This window comes from Amborella trichopoda, chromosome 10 (assembly GCF_054954075.1).
Source record: "Amborella trichopoda isolate Santa Cruz 75 chromosome 10, AtrichopodaSantaCruz75HAP2 v2.0, whole genome shotgun sequence".
Taxonomy (NCBI): Eukaryota; Viridiplantae; Streptophyta; class Magnoliopsida; order Amborellales; family Amborellaceae; genus Amborella; species Amborella trichopoda.
In genome coordinates this window covers 28,156,806-28,170,423 of record NC_142345.1, presented here as the reverse complement: position 1 = coordinate 28,170,423, position 13,618 = coordinate 28,156,806, and the positions used below count along the sequence as shown (strand labels likewise).

The 13,618-nt window shown below is 37.1% G+C and overlaps 1 protein-coding gene across 7 annotated transcripts; it reads right to left on the bottom strand.

Moving 5' to 3' along the window:
• Positions 1 to 313: 313 nt before the first annotated feature.
• LOC105421876 (pentatricopeptide repeat-containing protein At1g77170, mitochondrial) lies at positions 314 to 12,366 on the bottom strand. Of its 7 annotated transcripts, none has more exons than XR_016042708.1 (4): positions 12,019 to 12,240; positions 10,171 to 10,376; positions 1,235 to 1,341; positions 314 to 660 (listed from the first exon to the last, which is right to left on the bottom strand). XR_016042708.1 is itself a non-coding variant. In XM_011630892.3 (4 exons), exon 2 carries the CDS (start codon positions 11,836 to 11,838, stop codon positions 10,282 to 10,284), a length of 1,557 nt encoding a protein of 518 aa, XP_011629194.2. In that variant the 5' UTR covers positions 11,839 to 11,882; positions 12,019 to 12,366; the 3' UTR covers positions 314 to 660; positions 1,235 to 1,341; positions 10,171 to 10,281. The 7 variants fall into 7 exon arrangements, 4 of the variants coding, with proteins under 4 accessions (XP_011629194.2, XP_020517467.1, XP_088705819.1 ...); XR_016042709.1 differs by having other exon boundaries at positions 10,208 to 10,376; positions 12,019 to 12,169; XM_011630892.3 differs by having other exon boundaries at positions 10,171 to 11,882; positions 12,019 to 12,366.
• Positions 12,367 to 13,618: the final 1,252 nt, after the last annotated feature.

Here is a 13,618-nt window from a genome sequence, read left to right as displayed (position 1 = left end):
TCAATGAATTTTTATTACCAATTATGAGAATAATATATGTAAATTAGTAATCATCATCCTAATAATGATGATAATATTAATTGTTAATGGCCCTACAATTAATACTAGGATTAAAATTAAAAAATGCAACGTTATTCTAAGTGTACAAAATAATATCTATTTACCAATGTTATCTTATCTTTAATAAAAAAATTCATTATGAAAAATAAAGGTTTTTCCTAACTTAAGGATATTGAAAATTTGAAAATTAACATAGTCCTAATTTAATTTTCGGAAAGCATGACATTCAAATTTGTACATATTCTATTTGTAGTTTATTTTGTAATGTCAACATTTTGAGATCTCATAATGGGAAGCATAATATATGGTTTTTTACATGCTTTTAAAGTTTTTTTAATTATTACACTTATTTATATACCTCATTCTTCTAAAAAATACGTGCAGAGTATGTGTGTTTCGCTAGTAATGTTATGCATTAGTTCTACAATTTTTATATATATTTTCTTTCAATTCTTTAAGTGGCCCGAGTTGCATTCAAGGACAGGGCGCTCTCTGACAGGTCCTAACTCGGCCGAGGCCACTCGGATGCAGCAGAACTTTGAATCCAAAAATATCGATATGCAATTGGTAGCCAATTCAAGGTAGGACAGCATGAACGCCCTGCTTCAAGAAGAAATAAAATAGTGAGGCTGATTTCCCATTCAAAGATGGATCAATTAGATCATTTTTTATAGTCAATAAGTTCTCACTTTGAACGGTTCCTTTGGCAGTTTTTTGACACAGTAGCTATAATTCACGTATGTAATTTTGAAAATTAATTAATGGTTACAAAGTAACATCCAGAAAAAGAAAGCAATTCAGGCAATTTGCTTAAATGTCATCAGAGTTTTAAAAAATTGGATCCGAACCAGCTACCCACTGATTCCCAATTGTCCAGGTGAACCCAGTGACCTGGCCGACTTGGATTGGTTCAACCCATTTGGGCGAATTGAGCAGGTAAATTTCTTAATAAGATATAAATAATCTTTGAAAATCAAAATGAATTGATTTGTGAACAAAAAATTGACAAATATGTCATATAATTTGATAAAATTATCAGAGGACTGTAACTACCAGGAGATTCGTTCATATCTAGAACTTGTTCTTCCATTAAAGCCTCCCTTCTGCAAAGGCTGCAATGGTTACATTTACAGTAATGTAGAATGATGGCATGAGAATAAGGTCCAAAAGTTACCTCTCTGTATCATTATGCAACAGCCTTAATGGATTCAGGAACCACCTCAAGCTCATGAAAAGCAGTATGGTACGGGGAAAGGCCATCACTCCATAGGGGCAAGCAACCTATAATCCATCATATACAACATTACTTTAACTGGTGAAAAAAAAGAAAGTTAATAGCAAGAGAAAATTTAAAGAAAATTACAACTGGGCAACTTAAAATTTTACTGCTGTCATACTAAACATTCTTAGGAACTGAAATAAAATATTTATTTGAAAACAAAAGCAGACAGTGATTCCCATGAATTAAAGAGTGACATAGCAGGGGAATGTCCTGCTATGCTGTGGATAACACTAAAAATAAGAAAAGAGTTTTCATAGTAAGACACAAATATATAGCATTTTCAAATTGTCATGTGGACATTTATGGAAGTTATATACCTTGCTCAAGGATGCCAGGTCCTTTTACTAACATATATAGACTAATGACCAATCTCATAGATATCCCTCTCGATCTACATAACCTTCAATCCTTAGTCACTGTATTTTTCCATAACAACTTATCAGGTGATTTCTCCTTGTCTATGCTCACAAATCTAACCGCACAAATGCTGACCTTACCAATAACATTAAGCTACTACCATCAAATGCACACCTTTCCAACTACACAAGCTCTATCTGTCTTGATGAGATATGAGCAAGTTCGACCTGAACAATTAAAGCTTTTCTCCTCTCAGAAAAAAGAAATATTGAATTTATTGATTTCTACAAGACCAGCATTGCCAGGTGCACTCCCCCTTGGTTACTTCAATCCACTCAGGTGGAACTGCATTTAAGCAAAAACTATTTTTCAGGGCCTCTTGTTTTACCCTATACCCCTTCTCACCTTGAGTGTTTGGACATATCTCTTAAGAATCGACTAGTGGGGAAATTACCAATAAACTTCTCACTTAATTTCCAGATTTCGTGTCATTGACAATCTCTCAAGATTCCTTTAATGGTGACATTGCTATCATTAAGCTATATAAATTGATCACGTTAGATTTGTACTCAATCTATAACTTTGAAATCTTGAACTTATCAAACAAAATTGTTGGAAGGCTACCCCAAAATCTAACTAGCAGTGATTTACTACCGTATTTGAGCTTCTAAAATAACTACTTGGGAGGGAACCTTGGCCTCTGAATACATCAACCTATCCAGCTAGGAATCACTACATGTCAATGTCATGCTAAATATCTCCAACAACCATCTAACTGGGCCAATCCCAGCTCCTTTGGAGACTTATCAAATCTCGTAGCTTTAGATCGTTCTCACAATGCGCTTTGTGGTCAAAATACCTCCTCAACTAGGAAAACTCAACCCTTTGTCCATCTTCTCCGTGGAAAATAAAATATATAAGATTGGATAGCAAAAGGGACCGAATTTTACACCTTTAATAAGAGTCCTTCTAATTGAAACCATGAACGACATTTACTCCAAGGAGTGGGATGCTCCACAACAAAATCACAAAATGCTCCTAGAATTACAAATAATAATGAGGGAGAAGATGGAGACAAAGGAGAGGAAGGATGTCTAGCCAAACTCCCATATTTTATGCTTCGGTTTCGATGCTATTGCTTTGTGGGGAGCAGTTATTCTCTATCAACAAGAGATGGGGATTCACTTTTGTGAGGGTAGAAGATGGGAAAGTGGTTAACTTTCTTTCATGTAACAAGCAATAACTTGTATAATTTATCCACTACTTTGTCAAGAAAGTTGTCTTATGTAAGGCTATAACCACTGCCTCGTTATATCTTTCCATACATGTCAATAACAAATCCATATTTTCTAATCCTAGGATATGAACGGATGTGCCAAATTTCCTCCCAAGGTCATGAATACTCCTTAAGGATCCCACACAAATTTCTGGTTATTTGCTTCCCTTTCTATACCATTCTATTCTCTAACACAACCTCCTTCACAAAAGATAATGCTGCAAAAATCTTGTCTTTAAAAGCAAGGAATTGCAAAAATCTTGTCTTAAAAATTTTTTTCCAAAAATCATGTGGGTATGTCAAGCTTTTTGTGTATTTGTCAATATTCTTTCTTCCATAACTTTTGAATATTTGTTCAAAGGAGAATAAATTTAGGGAAAACGACGTATACCCCCCATTTAAAATGATAGGGTCATATACACCCTTAGATCTACGGGAAACCCGTGGATCCTTCTCCCCCCAAATAAAATTTAGAAACAGGGTCAAAGAACACCCTGAGCCCCTTTTAACAATTTTTTACCCAAAACTGCCATTTATTTTTTACTTATCCCTCCCCCGTCCAAATCACTTTCTTCTTTCTCAATCCATCATTCTCTCACTCTCCTCCTATAGACCTTACTGCTCTCTCTCTTTCTAACCCCGCCAAGACTTCCCTTTCCTCTCTTGAACCTTCCCTCATTTCTCTCTCTTCTCTGTGAACCATTCCTCTATCTCCCCCTCTCTCTCTCTCTCCCCCAAAGAGCACCATATCTTTGCTCAAGCAGCCATCTCCCAAGCCTAAGGTGCAGCAGGGCAGCCATCTCTCACTGTCCGCCCAGGGCAGCCATTGCTCTCTATCTGCCCAAGTGTATCAGCTACTTCACTCTCTATCTCTCTCTCTCTTCTCCTCCCCAAATTTCAAGTACGCCCCATTAGAGAGATAAGACAACCAATGTGGTCTTTTTATGTTTCCCTTCTCTTTCTTTTCATTAAAAAATTAGGGGTGTTGGGTTTAGGTTTCCTTTTCTCCAATACCATTTTCCCAGGTTGTTTGCTCATAAACAGACAGAGAGGGAGAGAGAAGAATGGTTCATGGGGGGGGGAGAGAGGAGGAAAGGTTCACAAGAGAGAGATGGAGGTCGAGGAAGGCTCATGGCATTAGAGAGAGAAAGAGGGGACGATGCATGGCAGAGAGGGAGAGAATGATTAAAAAGGAAGAAATTGATTTGGACAGTGAGGGATAAGTGAAAAATAAAGGGCAGTTTTGGATAAGAAAATGTCAAACAAGGGCTTCAAGTGTCTTCGACCATTTTTCTAAACTTTGGGGTGGTTCCATGGTGGTGTAGATTGCCCCATAATTTTAATTGACAGGGTAGACGTCCTTTTCCCATAAATGTTTTTACTCAAGTTCATGAGAATGGCAGTTGATTCAAAGGAAAAATAGCTAGGCATGTATTGGGTCCAGATTTACGGTTATGACATTGGAAATAATTACATATCTGGTAATATCCCAAGAGAACGAAATAAACCTTCTACATTTGAAGTTTCCAATCTTGGGCAGCAGCTATACTTAAAGTTATGATCCACTTTATCTGTATCATCTACAGAATTTGCTCAAGTTCCATCCTTCTGAAACTACTTTCATGTTCCAAATGATGATTACATAGTTATATGACAGTCCTATACACACACAGACATCTATGCACATGCTCTGTGCACACCCACTTTAAAGAAGGATTTGTTGTCCTAGTTTTTCTGAATCACGAAGGATATAGAAACATGCATCCCATGTAATGATGTTTGCTATCCAATTACAAATCTGTACAGTAAATAACCCTTGAGATCAAGGTTTCAAAAATCGCTAGGCGGCCGGTTTGGCGCCCAGCGGCCAGGCGGGCGCCCAAAACCTTAGGCGCCCTGTTGTACAAGTTAAATAGATATGTAGTACCTATACATATATTTGTGTCAATTTTAAAATTTATTACATTTGAAACTATTGTAACATATTTTTTTATGTACAAAAATTTGACATATCACATGTTGAGAATAAATTTGTTCAAAATTTCAAAATTCAAACCATACAAAATTTAAAAGTCTGATAGGATATGTATTAGTAATAGTCTCCAACTCTCCATATTTATAATAAGTGAAAAGGTTTAGGAAGGTTTTTCAAACCACAAAAAATACATTTGATTCTCAAAAACAGGTACAGCTAAGAGATTGAGGGTTTATGAAATTTTTCTTTTAACTTTGGAGGTTAAAAACCCATAACCTATATTTAAACCTCAAAATTACCCATTTTCCTTTTTGGGTATTTAAAAAAAAAAGCCATGTCCCTGGGCGCCCGCATGGACACCCTCCTGGGCACCCACCTAGGCGCGCGCCTTGCCCGCCTAGGCGCCCGCCCAGGTACATCTGCCCGTGTAGGGCTGCCTAGGTCTGGGCGTGCAGTATGTTGGTCCAGGCCGCCTAGGCGAGCACCTGGGCGCCGGGTGGACCGTTTTTTAAAACATTGCTTGAGATTCACAAAAGTCACCACGCCTCCAATTTCAGAAGAGGGTCAACTGCCCTTGAGCCTGAAATCAGTTCCTTCTCAAGGCCTAGAAAATAATGGTGTCTCATATTTTGTGTTAAACAACTGAATCCTCTTCAGATTACCTTCAAAATAATTGGGATTCTTTTTCTCCAAACCCTTAATACCCCAAGAATGATCAGGGCACATAAAACCCAAATTGATGCAGCTTCTAGGAGGATGAAGGATAGAAAGCCCAGAATATCATTCTACATCCAACTCACTCAAAACCATTGACAATAGTAGTTATATTGGGGTGAATAGCAATAGATGGCCAAATAGGGAAACTCGATCCTTAAGAAAACTTGCCACACCAAATGCCATTCTCAAAATTGATCATGTTACCATCATCGAGTAAGAATTTGATTCCTCACATGAACTCTCAATAAGCACCATTAATGTTCCTTCAACCCCCAAAATCTTATGTATTTCATCTAGCATCCCCATTACTAGAAACCATGGGAGATGAATACAAGTGATGCAGGTCATACCAATTAACTTGCACCACCTATACCATGACATGATATTAAGTACACCGTAGAAGGCAAGCCTAATGGCCCAAGGCCACCCGTATGGACAACACTGAACAAATTCACTTGAAATTTGAAACTATTGTGCATATCAATCAATTCACAGCCTAAACCAAACCAGAAACTTTTAAAGAGCTGGCGTAATAGCCATATCAAAAAGCTAGTAAGCAACACATCAGGGAACCATGATTCTACCTTCTGGTAATGTGCAATAGATGTCTAAATGAGTTAAAACTCACCTGGTATGAAATTCGTGATGCATCCTAGGAGTATCTCAACAGGTATATTGTTGCTAAGCTCCACCACAGGTTGGCTGCACTCCCACACATTAATGTTTTTTGGATACTTTTGAGCTCGATGTGGATTCACATGAGTAAGTTGGCACTCACCTAAGTTACTCAATATGGTCAATGGCCGAATTCTGTTGTCGAGCAGCATAAAAAAAGCAGAAACCCCCATGAGTGGAATTCAAGGTCGAATTGGGCCACTTACCTTATTGCCAGAAAAATCCAACCCAGTCATTTATACAAGAGCATCCCCACTAAAACTGTACATATGGCCTTTGTCAAAATTGACCTCTTCTTTTTCTTCTTCAAATAAACGATATGTATTTTCAAGAGAATTGACTCTAATGAATGATTTAAGTTCATTTAGTTGTGTAGGAATGTCACCTGACATGTCATTATTTGCAATGTCGAGAGTCATTAGGGATAGACTACACAACAAGAGATTTTTAGGAATGGTTCCATTCAATGTGTTGCCATCAAGATGCAACGATTCTAAGCTATAAATGTTAAAATATTCAGATATCAACGGCCCCTCCAAGATGTTTTCAGACAACCCGAACATTTTAACTGATATCCGCTAGTTAGATTATACGGTATTCTTCTTGTGATTTGTTGTTTGATAAGTTCAAGATTTCAAAATGTAGGTTGAGGAAGGCAAAATTTCCTGCTATATCATTTGAAGACAAATCTAGCATCACCAATTGCTTAAGGTTGTTGATATAATTAGCAATGTTCCCGTGAATGGTATTATGAGAGATCATGAATACTTTGAGACTTGGAAAATAAGTGGAGAAGTTTTTTGGAAGTTCGCAACTAATTTGATTGTTAGAGATGTCCAAATATTCAAGGCTTAAGGTATTGTTGGGTAAAACAAGTGGCCCCAGGAGAAAATTCCCACTCAGAACTAGTGCTAGTTGTGTAGATTGAAGTAAACAAGCGGGAATATGCCCACCAATGTTGTTGTTGGAGAAATCAACATCTAATTTTTTTTTGGTCTGGAGAGGAAGCTTGGAATGCTCATGTCAAACTTGCTCATATCATATGAAGACAAAGTCAAGCTGGAAAGGTGTATCATTCGACGGCAGGATGATCAACGTGTTATAGGAAAAGCCGACATCTATGAGTTTAGATAGGTTTGAGAGGGTGGAGAAGGAAAAATTATTTGATAAATCATTATTATTGAGAATTAAAATCTCTAAGGATTTGAGACTACGCAGCTTGTGAGAGATGGAACCACATAGGTGATTATGGTCAAGCTCAAGATATTGAAGAGCAGAGAGGTGGCCTAGTGCTGAAGGTATGCTGCCTACAAGTTGATTTACATGTAGCCATAGATGTGAAGGCAAGAGAGGTTGTCCAAACAAGAGGGTATGGCCACTTCCAATTCCATCATCATCAAATCCTTTTCCCAACTATTTGGGATCGGCTACACAAGTCCTGATCCGCCACTCTGCTCTATCAAGCTATCAACTGGTAAAATTGTAATAAAAAACTGAAATGCAAACCACTTCACAACTTGGTTGCTTGCACCATGGTGCAATAACTTCATAAATGGCACCTAGACCACAAAAATAATGAAATGCACTGTATAAACAGCCAAGGCATCCAAAACACTTCAATAAACCTCAAAAACCATGAAACTGAGCAGTCATATGGACAAACATAACCAATCAACACAAATCATCAATCAGCCTCTCCATTTACACAATTGACTTGGACACAATATCATCACATACTAAGAAAGAGCAAAACTTGGGTAGTTAAGAATATAGGTGGTCAGCATAATGATAGGCAATTCATGAGGATAATCAAACACAATATATACACTAGTTGCACACAAAGATTATGTAGTTAAAATATGAGATTGTATTCTATTAAATAATTTATATCTATTACAAGGAGGTTACAATTATCCCTATTTTCTGGGCATCAAACTAGTCATAAAAAAAATAAGGTAGAAACATTTAGAAACTAGAGAGGGGAACAGAAAGGTGGCAATATTTATGAAAAGTGCTTCAACCTCAAGCAAGAAATAACGTAAAACCAATGTAAAAATATGAATGCATAGTTTTTAAGTCAAGCATTTTTTACTATCATAAAACCTACTTTGTTTAAAGAATAATGTGTGGGCATGAGGACTAATTCTCTCACATTTGTCTATCCATGTGGAATGTATCTTGTACCTGAGATTCAAGTATGTATGCATGCATAAAAATCCTTTACTAATATAATCTAAACTTGAACTTTTTCATGCTTTTGCTATTCTAATATTCCTTTACTCTTTTACCTTTAAAATCAATGGCTCTTAGAGGATAAAACCATAAAGCTACCCCCAATCTTTTCAAAAACATAGCCTACTTCGTAGCCTAGGAGTGGCCATTGGGCTTGGATTTCAGGCATTGGCCTAACCTGCCGGCTAGTATCCATTTCCAGTTGTAGTCAGCCCAGCCTTAGGACCAACACCTGTTGCTCGAGTCATGGTACAAATACTGCCTAGGATCATATTGCATTTTGTTCAAATGATATCTGGCCTAACTTTAATTTTTATGTTTAAAATTTTCAAAATGGCGAAATTTTCATAAGTTGCTTTTTCTGATGATTAAAAAAAATGTCAGACTTTGCGATTTACATTAAGGAAAATTGTTTCATGCGGGCTGGACCGCATTTCTACATATGCAGTCCAGAAAGTGTAAAGCATCCATCTTAAAGATGGATGCAAGTAGGTGTTCCATCAAAAAACAAATCCAAATGTTTTCTTACTAGAATTATTATTTCTAGTTTTTAAATGTATTTATCTTTTTATATTCATGATTTCCATGTTAGAGATTACATTGCCTGAAAAATTAAGTCTTAAAATCCATTTCAAAAATAGATTTATTAAGAGGCCCGCATATCTACATATGCGGGCTTGGCCGCATAGAAACCGGGTCCTTACATTAATGTCCCTTTTTATTTTTTATTTTCCAAAATATCCCATTTTGGATCTCCAAGTTCGAAGGCAGGGGTTTTTCTTTTTTTGACCTAGTTTTTTATTTGGAACTACAACTTTTGAACCATATTATTGAAAAAAAAAAAAAAAACAGTTCAAACCTTCAAGTTCTGAACCGGTCTTTACTTATAAAACAACAATTCAGTCAGTTTGTGAAGAAACAGTTCAGAACTTCAAGCTCCAAACATTTTATTTTTTTTAAATGAATTCGAACCGAAAACTAGGCCAAAAGAAAAGACAAAAGAACTCGGTTCTGAACTTGTAGTTCCAAACTAGGGGTATTTTAAAAATAATAAGAAACATGAAAAATTATATCAGCCTTAAATATAAAATATAGTATAAATTTTTAAATCCACACAAAAAGAAAAGATATTTATAAAATTTCCCAAAATAAAATAACACTCCTTACCCATTCCAGGCCACTGGGAGTGGATTTCAAGCCCCACTACTGCATGTAGGATTATACTGCTTGTTGCATGTATCTAAGATCGCTCATGCATAAACATCATTTTTTAATTTGATCAACACACAATATAATTCAGACAATAGAAATTCTTTTGCATCTAACTTCAATGTTTTGTCTATATGCCTCTTTTAGTTGTCGAGCAAAAGTTTGCTCAGCTTCTAACTTACCATCACATGAACACACACACACACACACACACACACACACATAAACATTGTCTACAAACAGATAAGAACACATTAGTTTAATGTCTCACAGGAATTTTCACAATTACATACAGATATAATTAGACTAGAAAAATATCACTTTCTCATACCACACATTAATTTGGCAATTTCAATAAAAACCATTACACAAAAAAACATCACTTGCCTTTTAATCAGGAGAAAGGCTATGGTCAAATCCTTACTTTTTGTTGGCAGGTAATTCATAATCCGAACCCAAGACCATAGTTTTGTGGCCATTATGATGACCAAATCTCTCTCATACTGTTGCAAGACTGTACCCTGGGGTCTTGGCAACCATCCTCTCTCTCATCATCTTCCTAATATTTGCCACCTCCCTCCACATATTGGCGCCTGCATAAATATTAGACAAAACCACATAAACCCCATCATTCTCAGGCTCAAGCTCCATGAGATGCATGGAAGCCCATTCACCCATCTCCACATCCCCATGCACATGACAAGCACCTAAGAATGAACCCCATATGATAGCATTAGGAACCATGGTCATGGGCATGCTCTCTATGAGTGACCTGGCCTCTTTGAGCCGACCAGCTCGACCGAGCAGGTCGACCATGCACCCATAGTGTTGTACCATGGGCTCGAGCCCATACTCGCTGGCCATTGAACCAAAGAAACACAAACCCTCATCCACCAACCCGGCATGCACACATGCACTAAGGACCCCAACAAATGTCACATGATTGGGTCTAACTCCGGCTCTTTGCATGCTTCCAAAATGGCTCAATGCATCTAAGCCATGGCCATGCACGGCCATACCCATGATCATGGCAGTCCATGACGACACATTCCTCTCATGCATTTCATCAAACACCCGACCAGCTTTGTTAATCATACCACATTTACAATACATATCTATTAACGAGTTATACACCAGAAGCCTTGAAAAAGCTTTCACACTCAACCCATGGACCTGAAACCCTAATGGTAAATTGCCCAAAGCCCCACAAGCTATGATCACAGTAATCATGGTTATTTCATCGGGTTCAACAACTTTTTGAGCCTTAAAAAACAGGTTCAAAACCTTTTGGGGCGATCCCAACTGGCCATAAGACACCATTAAAGCATTCCAAGAACCCAACTTTCTATTAGGGTTTTCATTGAACACTTGGTGTGCACTCCCAATTGCACCAAAGGCACCATAAAAGTAAACCAAAGCGCACTGTACATGTTCATGGAGCTCAAGCCCAAGCTTGAAAGCTTGGCAATGGAGCTGAATTCCACAGCTTAAAGAAAGTGCTTGAGTACAAGCTTTCAGAGCAATTGGTAAGGTGTAATGGTCAGGCAAAACACAGGCCTGAGACATAAGAAACAAAGAAGTCATGGCTTTTCTTGGAGATCCATGCCTAACATAGGCTCGAATGATCAAATTCCACATGAATGGAGATGGGTTAGATTCAAAAACACTGGCTCTCAGAAAGATTGCATGGGTCTGTTTTAGCTTGCTCAAGGTGGTGCAACACTGTAAGATGACGCATCTTTGTTCTGCAAAACTAGGACTATTAGAGTGAGGGTTCGGATGATTAATCATGGAGCAAAATGCATGTAATGGTACGTTTTTTGGTGGAAAATGAAGGCTAGGGTTAGTGGGGGTGCAACGTAAGATAAAACCCAGCATTTCTTGGGGGAGAAAATTAGGGTATTTGGTTGCAAAAGTTCGATGAATCAGCACTCTGAACATTGTGCAAGTATCATTCATAAACTTCAGTAAACAATCCCGTGAGGCTAAGATTTTGTTGCAAATAGACTGCAGAGGTGCCAATCGCATTGGATAAAGAGTTAAACACTGAGTCATTGAGCTTTCTGTTATAGTAGATCATTCCTCCTCCTTCTCTGTATCTAAACGGAAACCATTTCAGAGGTAAATTTGAAGCTCTATGTAAATAAAATAGAAATATACCACTACAAAGAATGTTATTGAACTTCAACAGACAATGCAATAATGGTGTATATTTGTATAATTTAGTGAACATACAGATCAGCAATGTAGCATGAACAATATCCAGCAGCTCGCTCGAACGTAAAATTTGAATCGCCAGAGACTCTAATTCTGGTTCTATAAGCATCCGGATATGTAACTGGGAATAGAAAATGTATACAACTTTTGTTAGTTGCAGGAAATGCGCGAAGCATTGGATAAATTTACTGATCAATATGAACAGAGAATGGTTGTTGCATCATCAAATTCCTATCCAAAGTCCCCCTTGTAAGGACCCGGTTTCTATGCGGCCAAGCCCGCATATGTAGAAATGCGGGCCTCTTAATAAATCTATTTTTGAGTTGGATGGATTTTAAGACTTAATTTTTAAGGATACTCAATCTCTAACATGGAGCGCATGAATATGAAAAATAATTAATAATAAAAGTTAGAAATAATAATACTAGTAAAGAAACATTCTGAATGGTTAGTTTTCATTGTTTTTAGATAAGACACCTAATTGCATCATCTTTAAAATAGATGTTTTACACTTTTTTTACCACATGTATAGAAATGTGGTCCAACACGCACAAAACATTTCTCCAAGAGTCAATAGATGGGGATAATTGCTCTTCATCAAAGTAAAAATTACCACTAATTCCTCTTCTAAAGAAGAAAGAAGGTTCTTGCTTTAGTTGGATTCACAAGTAGAAGCTCAAATCGAACTGATCCTTATATATTATAGGGGTGGCAATCGGGTCTTTTTGGACCTGTTATGTGGGACCCACATCCAAAACCCTATACTTGAGTCAGATTTGGGTCGCCCCACCCAATGACATGAAAATATCTAATACATAAGAGTGATACATGAGAGGTAAAATATGTATAATGGGTTTATCCAATGGTTTAAAATACGGATCGGGTTCTCCAAAAATCCATTCGGATCGATGAATCAGCGATCTAGATCGAAAATCGGCCGAATCGGTCAGATTTAGCTTTAAAAAATCTGAAAAAAATATTAAAATTCATTATAAATATTGTTTTGTAGGAATCCAATAAGAAATGGGGGTACTCCATTAAAAATTTTCATTTTTTTGTATGAATATGTGAATATTGAGATGTTCTTTCCCTGTATTGACTACTATTTACCAATAAATTTACATCACACAAAAGGATAAGCATAGAATTATTATGGATGATGTATATCATCATACATAGACTACAATAAAACATGCAATTCGTAAAATACTACCTAATAATAAAATGACATACGACCTAATAATAAAATGACATACGACATTGTTTTTCTTCTTGGCCATGCTGGTGTCATTAATTGAATTCGCGTGACAATTCATTGACTCGATCTAAAAACGAATCATCCAAATTAGTGGGCACTTGACTATACCCAAATCCCTTAATGTTAGTGTTTTGTTGCGCTCTTAATCCAAAATCCCCGAAGCTTGTCCATTCTTCATGATCACCTACATTGTAGTGCTCGTCCCTACCCTCTTGCTGTTGGGACTCGGTATGTGAAGAATTTGGTTGGAGTAGGGTGGCATCAGAATCATCATCTCTCTCATTTTCCCTTATACCATCTTCCCACTCTCCCTCATTAAGTGCAATACCACCGATATCTTCGACGAATTGCGGATATGTT